At 41.6% G+C, this 21630-nt stretch overlaps 1 protein-coding gene across 1 annotated transcript in view; it reads left to right on the top strand.

The window, feature by feature from the left end:
• Girdin (protein girdin) overlaps positions 1-21630 on the top strand; it is an 818609-nt gene that overhangs the window by 458115 nt on the left and 338864 nt on the right. The window contains exons 7-9 of the mRNA XM_080282575.1: positions 14998-15079; positions 19864-20042; positions 20342-20468. Coding sequence (XP_080138701.1) covers positions 14998-15079; positions 19864-20042; positions 20342-20468 — 388 coding nt within the window. The remainder of the gene's footprint in view (positions 1-14997; positions 15080-19863; positions 20043-20341; positions 20469-21630) is intronic.

The following is a 21630-nucleotide window of genomic DNA, read 5'->3' as shown; positions in this document are numbered from 1 at the left end:
ATGACGCAGGTGATTGATAGCTCATGATAGTAAAGAATTTTCACTTTCTTCTGGAATATTGATACTGTTAGCCCGAGAACCTCATTTGTAGCTATTTTATTCTTTCTACCTCGAAACGGTTGTATTCTGCCTGGGAGAGATCTTTCAAGCGGGAGTTGTAATTAGCCTTCATTAACGCCGTTAGTATGAGAGGCTTTTGGAGGAAACAAGAGATATTTATCGTAAGGGGTTCAGTAGAGTGGAGAATCATAGACTAGGAATAAGATATGTATACACAGTCATTAACGATAGCCTGTTGTAGTGAGGAGTGTAACTAAATTGCCAGTACCAGGGTTGCCAGGACTCAAAAAAGGTCAGGAAGTAGATTTGGTAGTAGTTATCGTGGGGTCAAAATGATCAGGAGGCTGACTCACTGACAGACTTACGATCAACTTTATGTAGTAATTTTGATTTAGTTTGCCGGGGAGGACGAGGAAAGTCTCATAACATTAACAGACAAGATTACAGTTTATTCCCCGTCGTCGATAAGACTTGTGTTTATAGAAAGGACAAGAAGAGGAGAGTATAGACTCTTTCCATGCCTCCTTTTCTTCATGCAAAAAATAATGAGAACGAGAGAGAAGTAATCACATTCTGGTTGTGTGATTCTCGTCTCAGTTGCTCGGGACTCACTGTCACTCGGGCAAGAGAGCCATGTTATTAAAACTGGGAGTACCAAGATGCAGACAAGCCCTTAATTTTGGACGGTCATGTAAGGATCACCTGTAGTTGTAGAATCAGCAGCGGTATGGTTTAGTTAGACGTGTTTTATCATCATCGTCATCATATGCTAAAGTTATTCTCTCTCTCTCTCTCTCTCTCTCTCTCTCTCTCTCTCTCTCTCTCTCTCTCTCTCTCTCTCTCTCTCTCTCTCTCTCTCTCTCTCTCTCTCTCTCTCTCTTCTCTCTCTCTCTCTCTCTCTCTCACACACACACACACACACATAGTTAGTTAGTTTATTGACAAAAAATGTATAATACACAATGAATCATACATACTGTAAAGAGTTTGGGCATTCCATACAAAATATTTGTCTAGCAATACAGTATATGCAATTCCATTCTTTTATGAGAGAGGGTAACTTAATAAAATTTTACTTGGTATCCTAAAAAAACAATGACTTACACTACTCGTATATACACAAAGTCTCACCATATCACTATATTTAAATTGACAGAACATAAGAAGTCCTTATACATTTACGCACATATATAAAGCACATGCAAGTAAAAATTATTTGTACATGCTCATTCAACACATGAATTCATATGCATATACTACACTGTTATAATAAATATCTCATATGTACATACTCACAAATATGAATATAAATATCCCAATTGTGTGTGCAGATTAACCAGATAACACATAAAATACTGTAAAAGAGTTCTGCTTGTCATTATACATTCAAATTAATTTGCATGCAGACTGTACTTAACAACTATCTAGTTATGTTAAAGTTAATTTGTTACATCATATTTATTTATATATTTGCAAAACACTGTGAATAGTCACATAGGTCTCCAGGATTATCATCCCTCCACAGGAGCAAGTGCGAGGGGCCCGAAGGGCCCATGAGCACCTGTGGTATCTAAATTATTAGAGATTAATGATTATATCAGAAAATGAACCACATATAATATGCCTAACTGAAACAAAAGTAGCACCAAGGATATCAAATGACATCCTAAACTTAAGGGAATACAACATATGAAGAAGAGATAGGAACTTAAAAAAAGGGGGAGGAATTATAATATTAACTAAGAAAAATCTAAAAGTCAAAGAAATAGAACTAGATATACCATCACAAGTAGAACTGATTGCAGTAGAGATCAATACATCTGAAGGAAAATTAATTGTAGCCAATTTGTACATGCCACCCAGATCAAACACATGGGAAAGAGGCAAATATGATGATTTGGCAGAGAGTACAATTCAGAGTTTACAAGCATTGCTACATAGAGTGGAAGAGAAATCAGAAAGAATTATACTAAATGGAGATTTTAATACAAATATAAATTGGAATACTCTAGATATAATAAGCCAAGAAAGCTATTGGGACCAAAAGCTCCTGGATCTCGTGCGGGAGTTTTTCCTAATGCAACAAGTAAGGGAAAGCATCAGAAAAAGAGGACTCGATGTACCGGCAGTGCTAAATCTTATTTTTACTAGGCAAGAAAACGATATTGACAGTTCAATGTATCACCCTCCATTCGGCAAAAGCGACCATGCAGTACTAAATTGTAACGTCAGGATTGCGTATGACATAGTTAACAGCAATGGAGGTTACAGCAAGAGCCTAAATTATAAAAAGGGAACTATCATGACCTAAAGAAGGACTTCTTAGAAATTGATTGGGAAAATGAGCTTAGAGGACAAGATTTAAATACTATATATAAAAAATTCTGTGAACTTTATGAAATAGGAGTCCAGCAGCACATTCCACAGCACAAAGAAGCAGAAAAGAAAATAAAGAAACAGTTCAATACGGAATGTAGAAAACCAAAAGAAAAAAGGGATTTGTTGTGGAATAGATATAGAGAACACAATAATGAAAGGGCATATAACAACTATAAAGAGGCAAGAAACGATTATACAAGAAAAAGGAGGGAAGCCCAAAAACAGTTTGAGGAGGATATCATAAAAGTAGTGATCAACCGAAGCTATTTTACAGCTACAACAGAAGCAGAACCAAAAATACAATAAAATACAATCCATTACGGACGAGGGGATCACCTATACACAAGAGAAGGATATTTGTGAGGCACTAAATAAGAATTTCCAATCAGTTTTTACAGAAGAAAATAATCATGAGAGGGATGATAAGGAACATGCATGCCCACATATATTACCAGGTATTCAAATATCAGAAAAAGAAATGCAGGAGGAGTTAAGTAAATTAGACAAAGGAAAAGCAAATGGTCCTCATGAAATTTCATGTTGGGTGCTACATGAATGTGCAAAGGAGTTAAGTAAACCATTTTCTTTAGTTTTCAAGAAATCCCTGAGACATGGTAGAAATCCTTGAGACAAGGTAAACTACATGATATTTTGAAGAAGGCAAACTTTGTTCCCTTATTCAAGAAAGGGAATAGACAGAATCCACTCAACTACCGACAGTATCACTAACCAGTGTTGTAAACAAGGTATTAGAAAAGCTGATAAGAAGAGCTTGGGTAAATCATCTAGAAGAACACAGTATGATAACAGAAAGACAGTTTGGTTTCAGAAAAGGAAGATCCTGTGTTACTAATCTTTTGAGCTACAGTGATAGAGTAAAAGAAGCATTACAGAAAAGAGAAGGATGGGTGGACAGTATCTATTTAGATTTCAAGAAACCATTTGACAGAGTACCACACCAAAGACTTTAATGGAAACTGTACCATCAAGGAGGAATCCGAGACAAACTGTATTGTTGGATGCAAGATTTTCTCAGAAAAAGAGAAATGAGAACAGTACTAAGGGGAAATTACCAGCGGAGTTCCACAGGGCTCAGTGCTGGCACCAATCATGTTTTTAGTGTATATAAATGATGTAGATAAACATTGGAAATGAAAGCTATCTAAATATGTTTGCTGATGATGCCGAAATCTATCTATCTATCTATTGCCAGATGCCATAATCCCGTAAGGGGTGGCCATTTGACTTTCGAGTTATTTGTTTTACGAGGAGGGGCACTAACCCTCCACCAACCCACTTGTTGACACGTATGGTTTGGTTATATGGTTACCACCCAGCGTTGTAAATGGTTTCTTGGTTTACAGGAAACGATTTGGCTTGTCACTCAATGTAAAGCCACCTGTAAAGGAATGAAAAGTAATAACAAGTGACAAGGACAATTACTGATGCAGACTCTTGTACAGAGCTACAAGAAGAATTAATTATACTTCATGAATGGAGCAATACATGGCAAATGGAATTCAATATGGACAAGTGTCATGTAATCAAGTTTGGTAAAAGTGGAAAAAGACCTGATTGGGTTTATAAGTTGGGAAATAAAATCCTACGCACATCAGAAAGAGAGAAGGACCTAGTTGTGATTATTAATAACAGACTATCTCCAGCTGACCACATCAGTGAGAAGGTACGGAACATGTATACACTGCTTGCAAATATGAGAATAGCATTCACATACATAAATGAAGACATGCTAAGAAAGATAATAACATCATTCATCAGACCAACCTTGAAGTATGCATCAGTAGTCTGGAGTCCTCATCTCAAAAAACAAATACGGTAGATATGACTGAAAAAATTCAAAGGGCCACTACAAGATGGGTACCAAACTTAAGGGATCTAAGCTACGAAGAAAGACTACAAAAACTGAATCTGCCTACACTACAGGAGAGAAGGATTATGCAATATAAATGCATATCAGGGAAGGAGAAAATAGACAAATGATTACATAACCTGTGGGGATGCATCAGCTAGAGGACACAGCAGAAAAACTGCATAAAAAGAGAGACGATAAAGACGTAAGGAAATTTAGTTTTCCAAATCGAACAATTGATCAGTGGAATGCACTACCGAATGAAACAGTGTGTGCGAAAACAATTCATAAATTTAAGGATATGTACGATGAATATGGTTTAAGACATGGGACAGTACGAGCTTGACTCATTCCTGTAAAGATATAATTAGGTAAGAATTAGGTAAGAAAACACACACACACACACACACACACACATTTTATATATACAGTACAATCCCAGTTAACCGGGAGGCTTGGGGAATTTACCTTCCCGGTTACAGATTTTTCCCGTATTTCTGATTTTCAAGTCAAATCTATACAAAGGCTATCACAGCAGTAAATACAGTTCAGGTACTCACCAGTCACATTAGGGGTTACACTAAGAGATTCCGCCTGAAAAACTGCCTTGTAAACACACACCATGGTCATAACGCACGTGTTCAATGTCTAGCAATTTGCAGTACTGCAAATTACACCAGTCCATTGTTTACCGAATTACTGTATTCATTATATGTACTGTACTCATAAAAATTGAAAAATAAAATAAAGAAATAAAAGCTTGAACATTTATTAGTGAACTGATGATGTGTTAAGACTGCACTGTAGAATTATCACAACACCTGTGTCCCCACGTGAGTTTGTTTACGTTTCCGACTTCTTCTTCTTCCCTACCTGACCTCCATCACTCCACCCCTCACCCGCCACTCAGCTGTTTTGCAGAAAATAAAATAAATGATGTACGTATGAAATGCAGGCATATTATTTATTTATTTTTCTTCCAACAAAGTAAACTTTCATTCCTATTAACATTTATATTCAGCCATTAGTGTTTTATAATGTTCGCCTTTTTCAAGTCTGTTGCATATGTCCAGCTTCTGTTTCAAGGTAAGCACGATACGCTTACGTTTAGTTTGCACTTTAGGCATTTTGGAGTGTACAAATTACCGTCTATCAGAGGAACACAATAGCAAGAGACCTTGTTTACTGTCTGGTGGCAAAACGCAGACTGGTGATTTTTGGCGGGTGTGGAGGATGACTGAATTCAAGTAGGGGAAAGAGGGAGAGAGGAGGGGTGGTTAAGAGGATTTGCTAGGGATTTACATCAGCCGGAAATGCCTTCACCTCGCTTTGTCTGACTTCCCCCAGCCTCGAGTGACACAATCAAACGGCGGTTTGGCGGTCCATTCAAATTGGCGCACAGTTATAACTTACTGACATTTTTACCAGCCCTTGAATTTTCCCGTTGTTCTGAGTATTCCGTTTGTCTGGATACCGGATAGCTGGGATTGTACTGTAGTTGACTTGCAAAGTCAACATGGTGGCCAATTATCGTACAGTTTTACCTCCTTCTGCAGCCATATCAGTTTTAGCTACAAAGGATCAGGTGGGTGAGTGGATGGGATGGGGTGGTGTGGGGTGGATTGGGCAGGTAAACTAGGTGGGTGGGTTGGTAGGTGTGGTGGGCTGGGTGAGGCAGTGTGGGTAGGCAGAAAGTGGCAAAATAGTTCCACATGTCCATAGCAGGAACAGGTCCATGGGAAATATATCCCTGGGGAAATAGGCCCAATAGGTAAAATTGGGTACTGGGGGCCATCTTCCGCTGGGGGTTGTCCTCCCAGGATCCCAGGCAATGCAGGCGTCGTACGCACAGAGGAAGTTACCGTTCCGCACAGTGCGCATGCACCGAGTGTCCTTTTAGTTATGCTGAAAGTATCCGCATGTTATCTCAAGTATTTTCATTTATCATCAACATTTTATGAAATACATGTGTCAGGAAGAGAGTGGTAACTATAGGTCGATATATAGATATATGTAAATGAGTATAAGTGTATGTATGCATGTTACAGGCAGATTATGAAATCAGTCATTTTGTGAATTAAGGTTAGTTTAGTTCAGGTTTAGGTTAGGTTGATCTAGGATAAGGTTAGTTAAATACCCAACTCGACGGAGCGACCCCAACACAACCACCTCAAGAGGAGGATACGGGAAGGCAACACCCACCCCAAGATGAGGCCACGGGAAGGCTTACAGGTGTCCTGCACCACACCGGTCCATGTCCCCAGCTACCTTATGCCCCACTTCCACCCAGCCAGGCCCACGGGAAGTGCATCTGCCAGGTGCATTACCCTCTGATGAGGACAGCTCTCACTAGACATGGGATGGGACTTGTTTCAATGCAGTCCCAAGTAGGCCCTCAGTAGCAAAGTCCACCAGACCTGCCACCACAAGAGTAGAGAGACCACCTGTCCTCAAAGCCCTACTTATCCCCAGGGGAGCAGCAGCGCAGCAGAGTCCATCAGACTTGCTGTAGAAGGGGAGTCCACTGGACCTCCTTTTTCTGCCACCCACCTTCGGGAGCAGGCGTCTTGGACTGTCAACCAGATGACCTTCACCTGCAGTCCCAGGGAAGGGAACAGAGCCTTGGTAGAGTCCATTGAAACTACCACAAGGGGGGAGACCACTGGTCGTCCCACAGCTGCAACTTTCCCTCAGCAGCAGGAGAGCGGTAGAGTCCATTGAACCTGCTGCGGGAGCCAGAAAGTCTGCCAGACTTCCTCCTCCTGTTGTCCCTGGGACGAGTGGTCCCCTGACATAGTCCATTGGACCGAGGGAGAGTCCACCAGACCTCCTTTGTCCACTACCCCAGGAGGGAGCCTGGGTAGAGTCCATTGGACCTGCCAGGTGGAAGGAGAGTCCACCGGACCTCCTTCCTCTGCCTCAGGGTGGAGTTCTGGTAGAGTCCATTGGACCTGCCAGGCTGAGGGAGAGATCACCAGTCTTCCCTCCTCCACTAACCTGGAGACTTCCTTCGAGGGCGTCGTCTCTGGCTAAGCCCACCCCTCCAGAGGCTGAACGAGATGCTCCTCCTGCTCCCCCTCCTCTATAAAGGGCGGAGACTGCTCCCCAACAGAGCTCCTCTTGGAGAGTGTCTGGAGCGGACCTGCTGTGAGTCTGAGTGTCCTATCCCTACTGCCCAGCCCCCTACACCCCCAGCAGCTGACGGACTCTCCAAAGGCGAGCGGCCGCAGACGACTCCTGACAGCTTTCCCCTCCCGGCGAGACTGCAGCCCTCGGACCTCAAGGGGCGCCCTGCAGCCAACCAGCCCGGACTCTCCTCCAGGACCCCCACCACGGCCAAGGGCAGGCGCCATGCAATGCACCTCTTAGCCCTGTTTGGACCCAGTCCCGAAGGCCACCACACTCCAGAGGCCCCCGCCAGGAAGGGGCCGCCCACCACGTCACCCTCCAGCTTACACCGGACTCCAGAGTGCGCAGCCCGAGACTGGCGCCTCTATCGAGAGCGCACCCCTGACGGCCCTCCTCTCCCACCGGGCCATAACCTGTACCTGTGACTTAGCCTCTGTGCACCTCAGTGCCCCACCCGTGGTGTTATCGACTCTGTGCAACACTTGTGCCCCGTCCATAGTATTATAGACCCTGAGTGATATTCCCCCCGTCCAGAGCGTCAAGACCCCTGTGTAATACTTTTGACCCCCCTATAGTATCGCGGACCCTGTGTGTTATAGACTTTTTGTAATATTTGTGTCCCGTCCATGATATCGTGACCCCTGTGCAACACTTGTGACCTCCCTATAGTATCATGGACCCTGTGTGTTATATACTATGTGTAATGTTGTGCCCCACTACCCCTGTGTAATACTTGTGCTCCAGTTGTAGTGTCACAACCCTTGTGTAATACTTGTGCTCAGCTATAGTGTCATAACTCTGTGGAATACTTGCCCCCTTTGATACATAGTGTTGTGAGATACACCATACTTATGCCCCATATATAGTATTGCCTCATTGTTTGTAAGGTAATATACGTGTAAGACTGGTTAGCCTTTGTTTGAGCCCTTCCCCTTGTTCGCGTGCTCTAGCCCGGTCCTGAATAAAAGAACCCAAGTCCGTGCCCGTATCTGAGTTCAAGGAGTTGGCCCCAGAATAAGCTGCATAACAGGTACGCTAGGTAAGATTAAGGTTAGTTTAAGTGTGGTTAAGTTAGATTAATTTAGGCTAAACAGAAAAGGGAACAGTAACTTCCAGCACAAGTCACTCCGTGCATACGACACCGGTGTAGCGTTATGATCTGTCCCCCTGTCCGCCCCCTATGGCGCATGCGCGGGGATTGCCAGAGGCCGCCACAAATATGCCATTTGTCCTCTGATCTCTGTAGGGGTAACATGATCGGAGCCTCTCGCCCTTTGTTTACAAACGGCAAATGGTCATTCCGGCTTCTCTTATCATTCATCTCAAAGCTTTCTCGGGTAGTTTCCGCCCTTAAATTAAATTAGGTTAGGAGGAAAGCAGTAAAAATTCGAATTTCTAAGGTATGAATGAGTTAGGTTGGATAAACATAGTTATAATTAATCATCTGGGGACGAGTTATCTAATCTGTTAGGCGTGAGGATTGCCTTAGCTTTGAATCTTTACAGGAATGAGTCAAGCTCATACTGTCCCGTGTATTAAAAAATTTTTATCATACATATCCTTGAAATTATAAATAGTTTTGGCACACACTGCCTCATTCAGTTGTGCATTCCGATCAATTGTCCTATTAGGGAAACTGAATTTCCTTACATCTTTATCAACTCTCTTTTTATGCTGTATTTTGCAATGTTCTCTTATTGATGCTTCACACATATGATATATATTCATTTATGTCTATTTTCTGTTCCCCTGATATGCATTTATATAGCATAATCATGTCTCCTCCTCCTCTCCTGCAGCGTTGGTAAATACAATCTTTCCAGTCTTTCTCAGTAACTTAAATCCCTTAAGCTTGGTACCCATCTTGTAGTGGCCCGTTGTACTTTTTCAATCTTATCTGTGTTTTTTGAGATGAGGATTCCAGACTACTGTGATGCATACTCCAGAGTTGGTCTGATGAATATCTTCCTTAGCATATCTTCATTTATATATGTGAATGCTATTCTCATATTAACAAGCAATGTATACATGTTTCGTACCTTCTCACTGATGTGATCATCAGGAGATAGTCTGTTACTGATAATTACTCCTAGGTCCTTCTCCTTTTCTGATATGTGTAGGGTTGATCTTCCTAGCTTATAATACCAATCTGGTCTTTTCTCACTTTTACCAAATTTTATTACATGACACTTATCCACATTAAATTCCATTAGCATATAACTCTTACTTAAAATCAAAAACATCTGAATCACTCTCCCAATTTAAAATTGCTAGGAATCATGCAAAAGCTGTAATAAATCTATCTAGATCAAACTTTCTTCAAAAGCAAGCATCAAAACTACTTAACAACCCTAATGACAATAGAATATTCTGGTCAACTCTTAATTCTTTCAATAATAACTTTAACAAGTCATCTTCCATTCCCCCACTAAAATCTTCAGATGGCAATATTACAAATGACCCACGTGGGAAAGGAGATATCTTTGCTAGTACCTTTGCCAGAAACTCTACCATAGATGATACCAGCCAGAATGTCTCGGTACTGGAACTTGATTCTCCCGAAATTGCCCCACTTAAAATACAGACAAGATATGTAAAATCCATCCTAGACAATTTACCTACCAACGGGGCTCCGGGCCCAGATGGAATTCCGCCAATTGTTTTGAAAAGGTGTTCCCCTGAACTTGCCTCTGTCCTAGCTGGGTTATTCAGACTATGCATACGTGCTTCTTTGTTCCCAAATTCATGGAAAGAAACCAATATCCACCCAGTTCCGAAGAAAGGAAGTTCGTCTGACCCCTCCAATTACAGACCTATAGCTGTCACATCTTCTCTTGGTAAGGTATTTGAAACTTTAATTAATAAGCATATTGTTAAACATCTTGAATCCAACAGCTTAATTAGTGATAGACAATACGGTTTTCGCCACGAAAGATCCACCATTGACAACTCAATCTCTTAACTCATACTATCCATCAATCAATTGATCTTTTTGGAGAAACTCATGCAGTAACTTTTGATATCTCTAAAGCTTTCGACAGAGTATGGCACCATTCCCTGCTGTCCAAACTCCCTTGCTATGGACTAACGTCTTTTGTTCCTTTGATTTCTTCTTATCTTAGTGACAGGAAAATAAGAGGAAAAGTAGATGATGTATATTCGAATTTCCACTTGATTAACGCCGGCGTGCCGCAGGGATCAGTTCTGGCGCCAACCCTATTTCTGGTTCATATTGGTGATCTCTTATCTGTCACTCACAATTCCATTCACTCATGTGCGGGTGGCTCAGCACTACATAGTTCATTCACACTCGGACATCCATTTGCAAAGTCTGATGTCTCTACCTCTCAACTCAGTGCAGCCATCTCCATAAATCGGGATCTGTCTACAATCAGTGAATGGGGACAAAACAACCTTGTCTCTATTAATGCTAGTAAAACTAAATATATACAGTTTGCTAATAGACAGATATTGCCAGATTCGTACATTACCTTCAGTGCTACTAATATTCCCATCTCCAGAAGTATTGAAGTTCTTGGTGTCTCACTTAGCAGTGCCCTGAGCTGGACCTCTCATGTCAGATCACTTGCTAAAACCGCCTCGGGGAAACTTGGATTATTGTACAGAGTCTGTAACTTCTTCGCCGATGAGCAGTTAGCTATAATTTATAAGAGTCATGTGCACTCTCAGCTTGAATATTGCTCACCCTTGTGGAATGGTTGTGGAGAGGTTGCATTAAGACAACTAGACAAAATTCAGAATAAAGCTGTTAGAATCATTAACAACCCTGCCATTACATATAAACTACCTCCCCTGCAAGTAAGAAGGAATGTTGCCTCCCTTGCATTATTTTACAGATATTTTTTTTGGCAAATGCTCAGACGAAGTTGCGTCCATGGTGCCACCTCTCTATGCCTTCCCTCGTGCTACACAGGCATCTGGTAGTGCTCATGACTGGAATGTCACTCAACCATATTGCAGAACTTCTGCCTATCAGAATTCTTTCATTCCCCGAACTGCATCTCTCGGGAACTCGCTTCCCCAGAGTTGTTTTCCTCCAAATTTCAACCCACAACTGTTCAAGTCTAATTGTTACAGATATTTTATGAACAGAGGACACCAGTAATCTGATGTATGGATTATTTTTTTTACCCATTTGTTTTTCCTTCCTTTGTTCTGTTATTTAAAAAAAAAAAAAAAATGCCATTTATTGCTCCATTCATGAAGCTTGTTCAATTCCTCTTGCAGCTCTTTGCAAGAATCTATGTTAGTAATTTTCTTTTGAATTTTTGCATCATCTGCAAACATAATTAGATAACTTCCATTTCCAATATTACTATCTATGCCATTTATATATACTAAAAACATAACTGAGCCCTGTGGAACTCCGCTGGTCACTTCCCTCCATGATGAGTAATTTCCCCTTAATATTGTTCTCATTTCCCTTTTTCTGAGAAAATCCTGCATCTAACAGTGAAGATTGCCTTGGATACCTCCTTGATAGTACAGCTTCCATAAAAGTCTTTGGTGCGGTACTCTGTCAAATGCTTTCTTAAAATCTAAATAGATACTGTCCACCCATCCTTCTCTTTTCTGTAATGTTTCTCTAACTTTGTCATAATTGCTTAGAAAATTAGTAACATGATTTTCCCTTCCTAAAACCAAACTGCCCCTCTTTTATCATACCATGTTCTAGATGCTTTACCCAAACTTCCCTTATCAGCTTTTCTAGTATCTTACAACACTGGTCAGTGAACTGGTCTGTAGCTGAGTAGTTCTCATTGTGTTAAATTTGACTAGTGTACAGGTATTTGTAGACCTCACAGGTGGTTAAGAGGGATGAGTAAAGGACTCATGAATGGAATGAAATAAATGGAATGGAACACATTCTATCCATTTCTCCTTTCTCTGAAACCTCCATTCTAGGAGATTTCAGTGTTCACCACCACCTTTGGCTCTCCTATCCTTTCACGGATCCACCTGGTGAACAAGCCTACATCTTTTCTATCTTTAATGACCTAGAGCAGCTTGTACAGCACCCTACCCGTATCCCTGACCGCCTTGGAGAGAGCTCCAACATACTTGACCTCTTCCTCACAACTAATCCTTCTGCTTACTCTGTTAATCTTTTCTTTCCGTTGGGCTCCTCCGATCACAACCTTATTACCTTAACCTGTCCTATCACTCCTGTACGGCCTGTGGACCCTCCAGGGAAACGTCGTCTGTGGCATTTTGGAGCCGCGGACTGGGAGACCCTCAGGCAGTACTTCTTTGATTTTCCCTGGAATGATTATTGCTTCCATGGCCAGGAGCCATCTGAGTGTGCCTTGCGCATTATGGAGGTTATTCTCTCAGGCATGGAAGCATACATTTCTTTCTCATATCCTTTGACTAACGCAAGAAAGCCTTGGTTTAATCCTGCTTGTTCTAATGCTGTCTGCAACAAGGAGAGGGCCTACAAAAGGTACCAGAGCCAACCCACCCTTGAATCACATCATCTTTACGTTTCTGCCCTGAATCGTGCTAAGTCTGTTCTTTGCTTTACTAAAAATAATTTCATCCATACTAAATGCGCTCAACTCTCCAACTCGAATTCTTCCCGCTCCTTCTAGCACCTTGCCAAAAACCTTTCTAACAACTTTACCTCATCATCCTTCCCTCCTCTTTTCTACTCTGATGGTTCTGTAGCTATTTCTTCTACTGATAAAGCAGAACTCTTCGCACAGACTTTCTCCTCCCTCCATCACTTCCCCCCTCTGACTTCCTCATGGCTGACATTAAAATTTCTTCAGTTGATGTATTTTCTGCCATCACTGGCCTCAGTACTAACAAGGCATATGGGCCTGATGGAGTCCCTCCTGTTGTTCACAAGAACTGTGCTTCTGTGCTTACACCCTGCCTAGGCAAACTCTTTCGCCTTTGTCTGTCAACTTGTACCTTTCCTTCTTGCTGGAAGTTTGCTCTCATTCAGCCAGTCCCAAAGAAGGGTGACCACTCCCAACCCTCCAGCTATCGTCCAATTGCTTTAATGTCCTGTATTTCAAAAGTTTTCGAGTCAATTCTCAATAGAAAAATTTTAAGGCATCTTTCCTATCACAACCTTCTTTCCGATCGTCAGTACGGGTTCCGTCAGGGACGCTCCACTGGGGATCTTCTCACCTACCTTTCAGACTCCTGGTCATCCTCCTTTCGGGACTTTGGCGAAAGCTTTGCCATTGCACTTGACATCTCAAAGGCTTTCGATCGAGTCTGGCATAAATCTTTAATTTCCAAACTGCCCTCCTAAGGTTTCTATCCTTCTATCTGTGCCTTCGTCGCTAGCTTCCTTTCTGGTCGTTCTATAGCCACTGTTGTAGACGGCCATCATTCTTCTAGATCTGTTAACAGTGGTATTCCTCAGGGCTCTGTCCTATCACAAACTTTCTTCCTTTTGTTCATCAATGATCTTCTAAGCTGTACATCTAACCTTATCCACTCATACGCTGATGACTCCACCCTTCACCTTTCCATTCGGTTCCTGTAACGCCCATCTCAACAGTTACTTCAACAAACAAGGGATGAGGCTATGGCACACCTAATGTCTGACTTGGCTCGTATTTCTGACTGGGGTAAAAATAATATGGTTGTTTTTAATGCATCTAAGACTCAGTTCTTACACCTATCAACCCGACAAAATCTTCCACAGGTATACCCACTAATGTTTAATAATATTCAGCTTAATCCTTCATCATCCTTGAACATGCTTGGGGTTTCATTTACTCTGGACTTATCTTGGAAAGATCAGGTTACATCTCTCGTAAAATCTGCTTCCAAGAGATTAGGTGTGCTAAGCTGACTCTGTTCCTTCTTTTCCCCTGCACAATTATTGACTACAGTATACACGGGTTTTATCCTCCCCTGTGTGGAGTACAACTCTCATGTGTGGGGAGGTTCCCCACAGACAGCTCTTCTCAATAGGGTGGAGTCAAAGGCTTTTCATCTCATTAACTCTTCTCCTCTTACTGACTCCCTTCAACCTCTGTCTCTTCACCGCACTGTTGCATTTTTATCTCTTTTCTATCGCTACTTCAATGGTCACTGCTCCTCTGAACTGTGTGCATGCATTCCTCCACCTCTTCGATGGGCACATAGCACCCGTCTAGCAGCAAATTCTCATCCCTTTCCTGTCCAGCTCTCTAATGCAAGAGTTAACTGTTACTCCCAGTCCTTCATTTATGCAACAGGTCATCTCTGGAACTGTCTCCCTCTGTCTGTATTTCCTGCTTCCTATGATCTCCAGTCTTTCACGCGCAGTGTGTCCAGGCATCTCGAAATGAACGGATCTTGAATTTGGCTCTCTCTTGTATTTTGTTTTTCTTTTGGAAGGAACAGTTATTGTGGGCTCATGGCCTTTGGTTCCTTCTTCTTTGCATTAAAAAAAAAACTTCTATTGTCAGCCAGCACATGTACCCTTCAGTACAGTACTCTGAACTGAATGTGTCGTTATAATGATTTTTCTTCCCTTTTCCAATCTTTAGTATACATTGACACTTCATAACTCAGTTATGTTTTTCTTGCAGTGACGAGAAAGCAGAGAGCTTCTTGGAGTGTAAGGATGAGCTGGATCAAACCAAGGCAGCTGTAGCCAAACTTAGACAGGAGGTTTGTGGTTGCATCCCTCAAAATTTGGGGGTTCTACCTTCTTAAGTATCTGTACTGTCTTACCATTGCTTTCCCACATTCGATCACTGAGACTCAACCCTGATGAATTCACCATGGAAATACAGTATGTTAGTTTATATTAATGTCTGAAGTCTGTAATTATTTCCAGCTAGGCTGTATCTGTTCATCTGTCTGATGTATCCCTCATATGATCACTACAATTTTTCCTTCAAGAAAGTTTTCTCCATGAAATTAGTTTAAGCATCTTCTGTCTACGCTATCTGTTCTTATTAGTGTCCTCATGCAGATTGCTTGTTACAGACTTCCATGCAGTTTTATCATCACTTACAGCAGTCTTGAATTTTATCCCAATTTTTCCTTCTTCCTGCATGTAAACCAAAACATTATTGATTCCCCTCACTCATGGGCTGCCCCTTCTTGTCACATGTGCTTTAGAAATTTGACGTAATGATTGTTGCTTCCCTGAATATAGAGTGAATATCAGACTTTGAAGAAATCTACCTTAGGACATTAAGCTGGTGGTCTGATGGGAGAGACACCTAGTGATCTGATGGTAGAGCTGTCCATCTGCAACACACCATGGCTTATGTGCAGCAGTTCAATTTCCATTGGCGATTGCAAGTCTTTCTGTCGTAAAATTCTGCTAGTGGTGTAGGTTGTTCTCCCACCCTTAAATGTCCTGAATTACAGTAGCTTAGCTTCAGACCTTTATGCTCTGGAGAGGACATTTTGAGAAAGTCATCATTTACATTAAGCATTACTGTTGTATGCCACAGCCTCACCTACTTGGAGGTGGTCCTCATTTAAAGTTGTTTTGCATGAAGTTCAATATTATTAAGTTCATGATCAATTAACATTTGTTGTTCATTTATTGTTGCTTATGATTCTGTATGAAGTTGTTTTGAAGTTATGGATGATATTCTTTTTTAACTCGTCACATATCTACATTGAGTGGCAAGCCAAATGATTTTCTGTAAACCAGGAGAGCATTTACAGCATTGGGTGGTAACGTTATAACCAACCAACACGTGTTCCCTACGTGACACAAGTGGGTTGATAGCGGAGGGTTAGTGCCCCTCACCGGAAAACAACTAAGTAAGAATACGAAAGAAGCCTTGGACCAGGACTGACCAAAAGGTGACGACTAAGGACTGAACAAAGGACACGATACGGATGGCAACTTGGAATGTAAGGGGTGCAGATGATGAGGTGAAAGAGATTTTGTCCAGGTGCTTGAGGGTGCAAAAATGGATGTATGTGGGTTAACAAAAACTAAATGGAGAGGTGAGAGCATGAGAGAATAGGAGTATGGATGGGGTATATGTGCAGGAGTAGGGGAAAATGAGAGGGCAAAAGAAGGAGCGTGTGTTGTTGTAAGTAACAGATGGAAGGAGAATATAAGAGAGTATGGATCAGTTGGCTCGAGGATTGTGTGGGTAAGATTGAAAGTTGGACTACAAATGTGGGCGATTGTGTGTGTGTATGCGCCATGGCAAGTTCATGCAAGCAGAGTGAGAGAAGAGTTCTGGACAAATGTGGAAGTGTGCATGGAAAAGTTTGGATGGAATGAGAAAGTGTTTTTAATTGGAGATGTGAATGGAAAAGTAGGGAATGAGAAGGTGGATGGAGTAGTTGGTGAGTAGGGTGTGCCTGCACTGATGGATGAGAATGGCGGTACTTTAGTGGATATTTGTGCCAGGAGGGGGTTGGTGAGAGCTAATACCCTTTTCAGGCACAAAATGATCCACAGGTATATTTGGTGAGTGATGAGAAGGGTTGGTGGTGAACTGAATGAACAGAAGGCAATGATTGATTATGTGTGTGTGGATGAAAGGATGAGAAGGTGTGTAATGGAAGCAAGAGTATATAAAGGCTGGGGGAGTGAACTTTCGGACCACCACTTGGTGGTGGTCAGAATTGAAGTCCAAATAAAATGGAGAAATAGAAGAAGGGAAGGACAGGAGGAATTAGTACATACAAGGAGAGTGGAAAAGTTACAAGAGGATGGAAAAAGTCAGAATATAAGATGGAAATGGAGGAGCAATTGGGTAAATTTAGATTGGAACAGCTGGGGGATGTGGAAGGTGTGTGCAAGATATACACAGAAGAAATCTGTGCAGCATGTGAGGTGGTGTGTGGGGTGAAGAGAAGACAAAAAGGGGTGCAGGGAACAGCATGGTGGACTGAAGAGGTGAGAGAGGGAGTGGCATAAAAGAAGAAAGCATATAGTGAGTGGATGAGAAACAGAGGCATGGAAGAAGTTGAGAGATGGAAGAGAGAGTTATATTTAGAGAGGAAGAGAGAGGTGAAAAGATTAGTAAGAAGAGAGTGGATGAGGAATTAGGAAGGAACTTGAGTGTAAAGTGGAGGGAATGTAAGAAAATGGTCTGGCAAGAGGTAGAGAAAGTTAGACAGGGTGCCAAAGAAGTTAGCTGGAGAGTGAAAGATAAAAATGGTATATTACCAGTGGAGAAGGGAGAAAAAGTGAGCAGATGGAGAGAACATTTTAAGGATTTGTTGAACATAGATAATGAAAGTAATGCAAATATAAGTGGTGGGGAATGGCTGGGAGAAGGAGGGATGTGAGAAGAGAGGAAGAAATCAGTAGGATGGAAGTTGTGGAAGCAGTGAAGATGGTCAAAATCAGGAAAGCCCCAGGAATTGATGGAGTGTGTGGAGAAATGCTGAGGCATGGGGGAGAGATAGTTGTAGAATGGTTGTGGAAGATGTGCAGATTGGCCTGGGAGGAAGGTAGAGTCCCGAATGATTGGAAGTCAGATATAATTATTCCCCTGTACAAAGGAAAAAGGGAAAAAGAAGTGTGTGGTAATCATAGGGCCATTTGTCTTCATAGTGTAATAGGAAAAGTATATGGTAGGATACGTATTGACACAGTTAGGGAGATAACAGAGGAATTTGTTGGAGACGAACAGGGAGGTTTTAGAAAGGGAAGAGGTTGTGTAGATCAGATATTCATACTTAGATCTTTAGTGGAAAAGTTTCTAGAGAAAGGAAAGAAGTTGTATGTGCCCTTCATGGATTTGAAGAAAGCATATGACAGGGTGGATAGACAAGGATTGTGGAAAGTATTAAGAATATAATTATGGAGTAGATGGGAAGTTGTTGAAGGCCATGAAGAATATGTATGAGGATGCTAAGGCTGCAGTGCGTGTGGATGGTGAACTGAGTAAATTTTTCTATTTGAAGGCTGGATTGAAACAAGGATGTGTCGTGTCTCCATGGATGTTCAATCTGTATATGGATAGGGTTATAAAAGAGATACAAGGTAGGGCAGTGTTTGGAAACTCCCTGCACTGTTGTTTACAGATGATACTGTGTTATTAAATGTAGACGAAGGGGAACTGCAAGGCTTGGTGGATGAGTTTGGGAGAGTGTGTAATAAATGGAATCTAATGGTGAACGTAGAGAAAAGTTATGGTCATCGAGAGAAATGGAGTCACTGAATGTACAGTGAGGCTGGATGAGGAGGAAATGGAAAATGTGAGTGCGTTTAAGTACTTGGGTAGTGTGATGAGTAAGGATGGAAGTTTAGAGAGTGAAGTGCTTGAAAGGGTGCATCAGGAAAGAAAGGTTGCTGGTTCCTTGAGAGCAGTGATAAGAAACAGGGAAGTGAGCATGGAAGTGAAAAAGCTACTACATGACAGTATTGCGATACCAACTCTAACATATGGAAGTGAAGCTTGGACCTTGTTGGAGAGACAGAAGTCAAGAGTGAGAGCAGTGGAAATTAGTTATTTGAGATGAGTATGTGGAGTCACATGGAGAGACAGACTGACAAATGAGGACGTGAAGGAGCATTGTGGTGTGGATGTGGATGTGATAGCAAGCATTAGGAGAAACACACTGAGGTGGTTTGGCCATGTGGAGGGGATGGAGAGCGAGAGACTGACGAGGAGAGTGTATGTGAGTGAGGTGGAGGGGGGGAGAGGGAGGGGGAGGCCAATGATGAGATGGAGGGATGGAGTGGAGAGGTGTATGAGAGAGGGGGGTGTGAGCTGGGAGCAGGACAATGAAATGGCAGGGGACAGGACGACATGGAGGAGATCTGTTTGTGGCCACCCCTTACGGGATTAAGGCGTCTGGCAATAGACAGACAGACTAGCAAACCAGAAGCATGCCACAGTTATTTTTAGTCTTAAAGTTGCATTATGCTTTCCTGTATCCCAGACTGACTGTAATTTGTGTTGGATACCCCCAGTTGATTGTATTCAGCCAACAGAAGCTCATGCCCTTTAAAAACCTATGTTGTTAAAGTCTTACTGTGTTATCTTCTTCCTACCAAGGATTTTTTTTTTTTTTTCCTCAAAAGTACTTTTCATTAATTTGATCTAATGTATTGAGATATGAGAGCACTGACATTGATGTAGAATCAGTATTTAAAAAAAAAATGCAGTGCCAGTAAGTTGATTTGGAAATTAATTTTTATGGTTGGGACAGTCCTTCCTGCATGTTGGGTTTCTACCTTGTTCATTTTGTCATATCCTAAAAGCAAAACATTATCCTGCCATCCCAGTTCCCATGTTAGTCATAGTTTCCAGCCATTGCTGCTTTTTATCTTACCGTCTTTGTTTTACTTGTGTGCATTACCTTGCTGACATTTCTCTTTTTCACCCTTTTTTTCATTTTCCTGCATGGTTTAGTCATCTGTATACAGTAATAAGTATTCCTTATTGCTAGTGCAGCGAATTTTAAAATGGTCCCTTATTGATTCCTGTGCTTGGTAACCTCTTCCCCCAATATAGAATGTTGAGCTGGTGCAGGATGCAAGGGCAGCAAGGGCATGGAGGGACGAAGCAGATATCCTGAGGGAACGAGCAGGGAGGGTGGAGACATTGGAGCAGGAGGTGGTGCGGTACCGGGACAAGATGGCTGACATTGAGTTCTACAAGACTCGTGTTGAGGAACTTAGGGAAGACAACAGGTCAGACTACATCAGAAAATTTAGAAGCCATCAGAATTGCCATCTTTTATTAGTTACTTATAGCTCTTGAATATAAGATAATGGAGTCTTGAAGTTACATGAGGTTCTGCTGATTATAACTATCATAGTTTTAATATGCTTGTACTGCACTGTATTTACACGATAAACTCTCTTTGTAAATTAAATTTCAGTGTACCTCACTGGGAGATGCACCCATTAAGATCGTTACATGTATTGTCTTTTGCCAGACATCCTTCATGACTTCTGTATATGTTTACTACAAACAAATTTCAATTCAGGATCTTAGTGGAAACAAAGGAGATGCTGGAAGAACAGCTGGCATCATCCCGCAGGCGAGCTGAGCAGGTGCTGGACCTTGAGAACAACATCCTGCAGCTTAAACAAACCATCAACCAGATCACAATTGTGAGTACTTGCACCAGCAAGTTGAGGGTAGGGGGAGGGGGAAAAGCAGTCGGGTTGATGTGGCCATAAACACTTTGGATTCAGATCAGTTACTGAAAGTTGTATTTATAGGGATAATTAATAGGTTTCTTATAGTTTTCATTTTATGAAGTTTAATGAGATGAAAGTAGGAAATCAGGGGAAAGGAGCTGAAGTAGAGTATTTAAGAGAGAATTTTTTGTGTGAGTTGGATGCACATCTTAAGTTTACTTTTTTTTTTTTTTTTTTTTTTTTTAAGATTTCGGAAATAATTGAGTCTGAGAACAGAGTAGAAAATTTAGGTTGTCTGCTGCACCTTGGTACTGTTTCTGTAATTGAAGGAAAGTGGCCGTGAAAGTGACATTGATGGATAGAGTGGGGTCACGACTTCAGTTGGATAGTTGTCACAACTACTGCCATCATTTTTCACAGTCAGGAGATACATTCATGACTACATACATACATACATGATGTTACCTTTGCAGATGCAGTACTGTCATGTATTTCATTGTTGTTTTTTCTTAGTCTGCAGCAGTTGGAAAGCTGGTATGCTCTTTGAATGCCTTCAAGTACTTGCTGTTTTTTTTTGTGTGTGTGTATTGACCTATTTGTAGGATACAGGAATTGAGCAATGCTCATGTTGTCCTGTCTCCATATCAACATTTATCTAGTCTACTTTTACACACATGAATGTTTTTCTCCTGCACCACCTTTTCGTCTAAGTCATTCCAAATATTTATGTATTTACCTAATATACCTAATTGTGATATACACGAAATGTGCTATGCTTGTGGGTTCCCATCGCTGTTTCTCAGTAAGTCAGATTTAGCTTTAAACTCGTTTATGTTTTTAGACTGGAAGGTCCCTTTGTCCAGGCTATTCCATAAGTCTGTGCTTCTGTAAGGAAAGCTGTATTTCTTGATATCCTTCAAGCAGCTTGACTTTTTCAATTTCATTCCATGTCCTCTTGTTGCTCACTTATCCCATACAAACAGATCTTCTCGGTCAATTTTATCTACTCCTATCATGGTCCTTAACACTGCAATCATGTCTCCACTCTTTCTCCTTTCCTCTAAGGAAGGCAAATCCAGCTTTTCCAGCCTCTCTCTGTATGACAGATCTGCTGGACTGGGGACCATCTTGG

The sequence above is a fragment of the Coenobita brevimanus genome, chromosome 94, assembly GCF_032717465.1.
Source record: "Coenobita brevimanus isolate Jiangsu-jjx chromosome 94, ASM3271746v2, whole genome shotgun sequence".
Taxonomy (NCBI): domain Eukaryota; kingdom Metazoa; phylum Arthropoda; class Malacostraca; order Decapoda; family Coenobitidae; genus Coenobita; species Coenobita brevimanus.
This window is presented reverse-complemented; position numbering and strand designations above follow the sequence as displayed.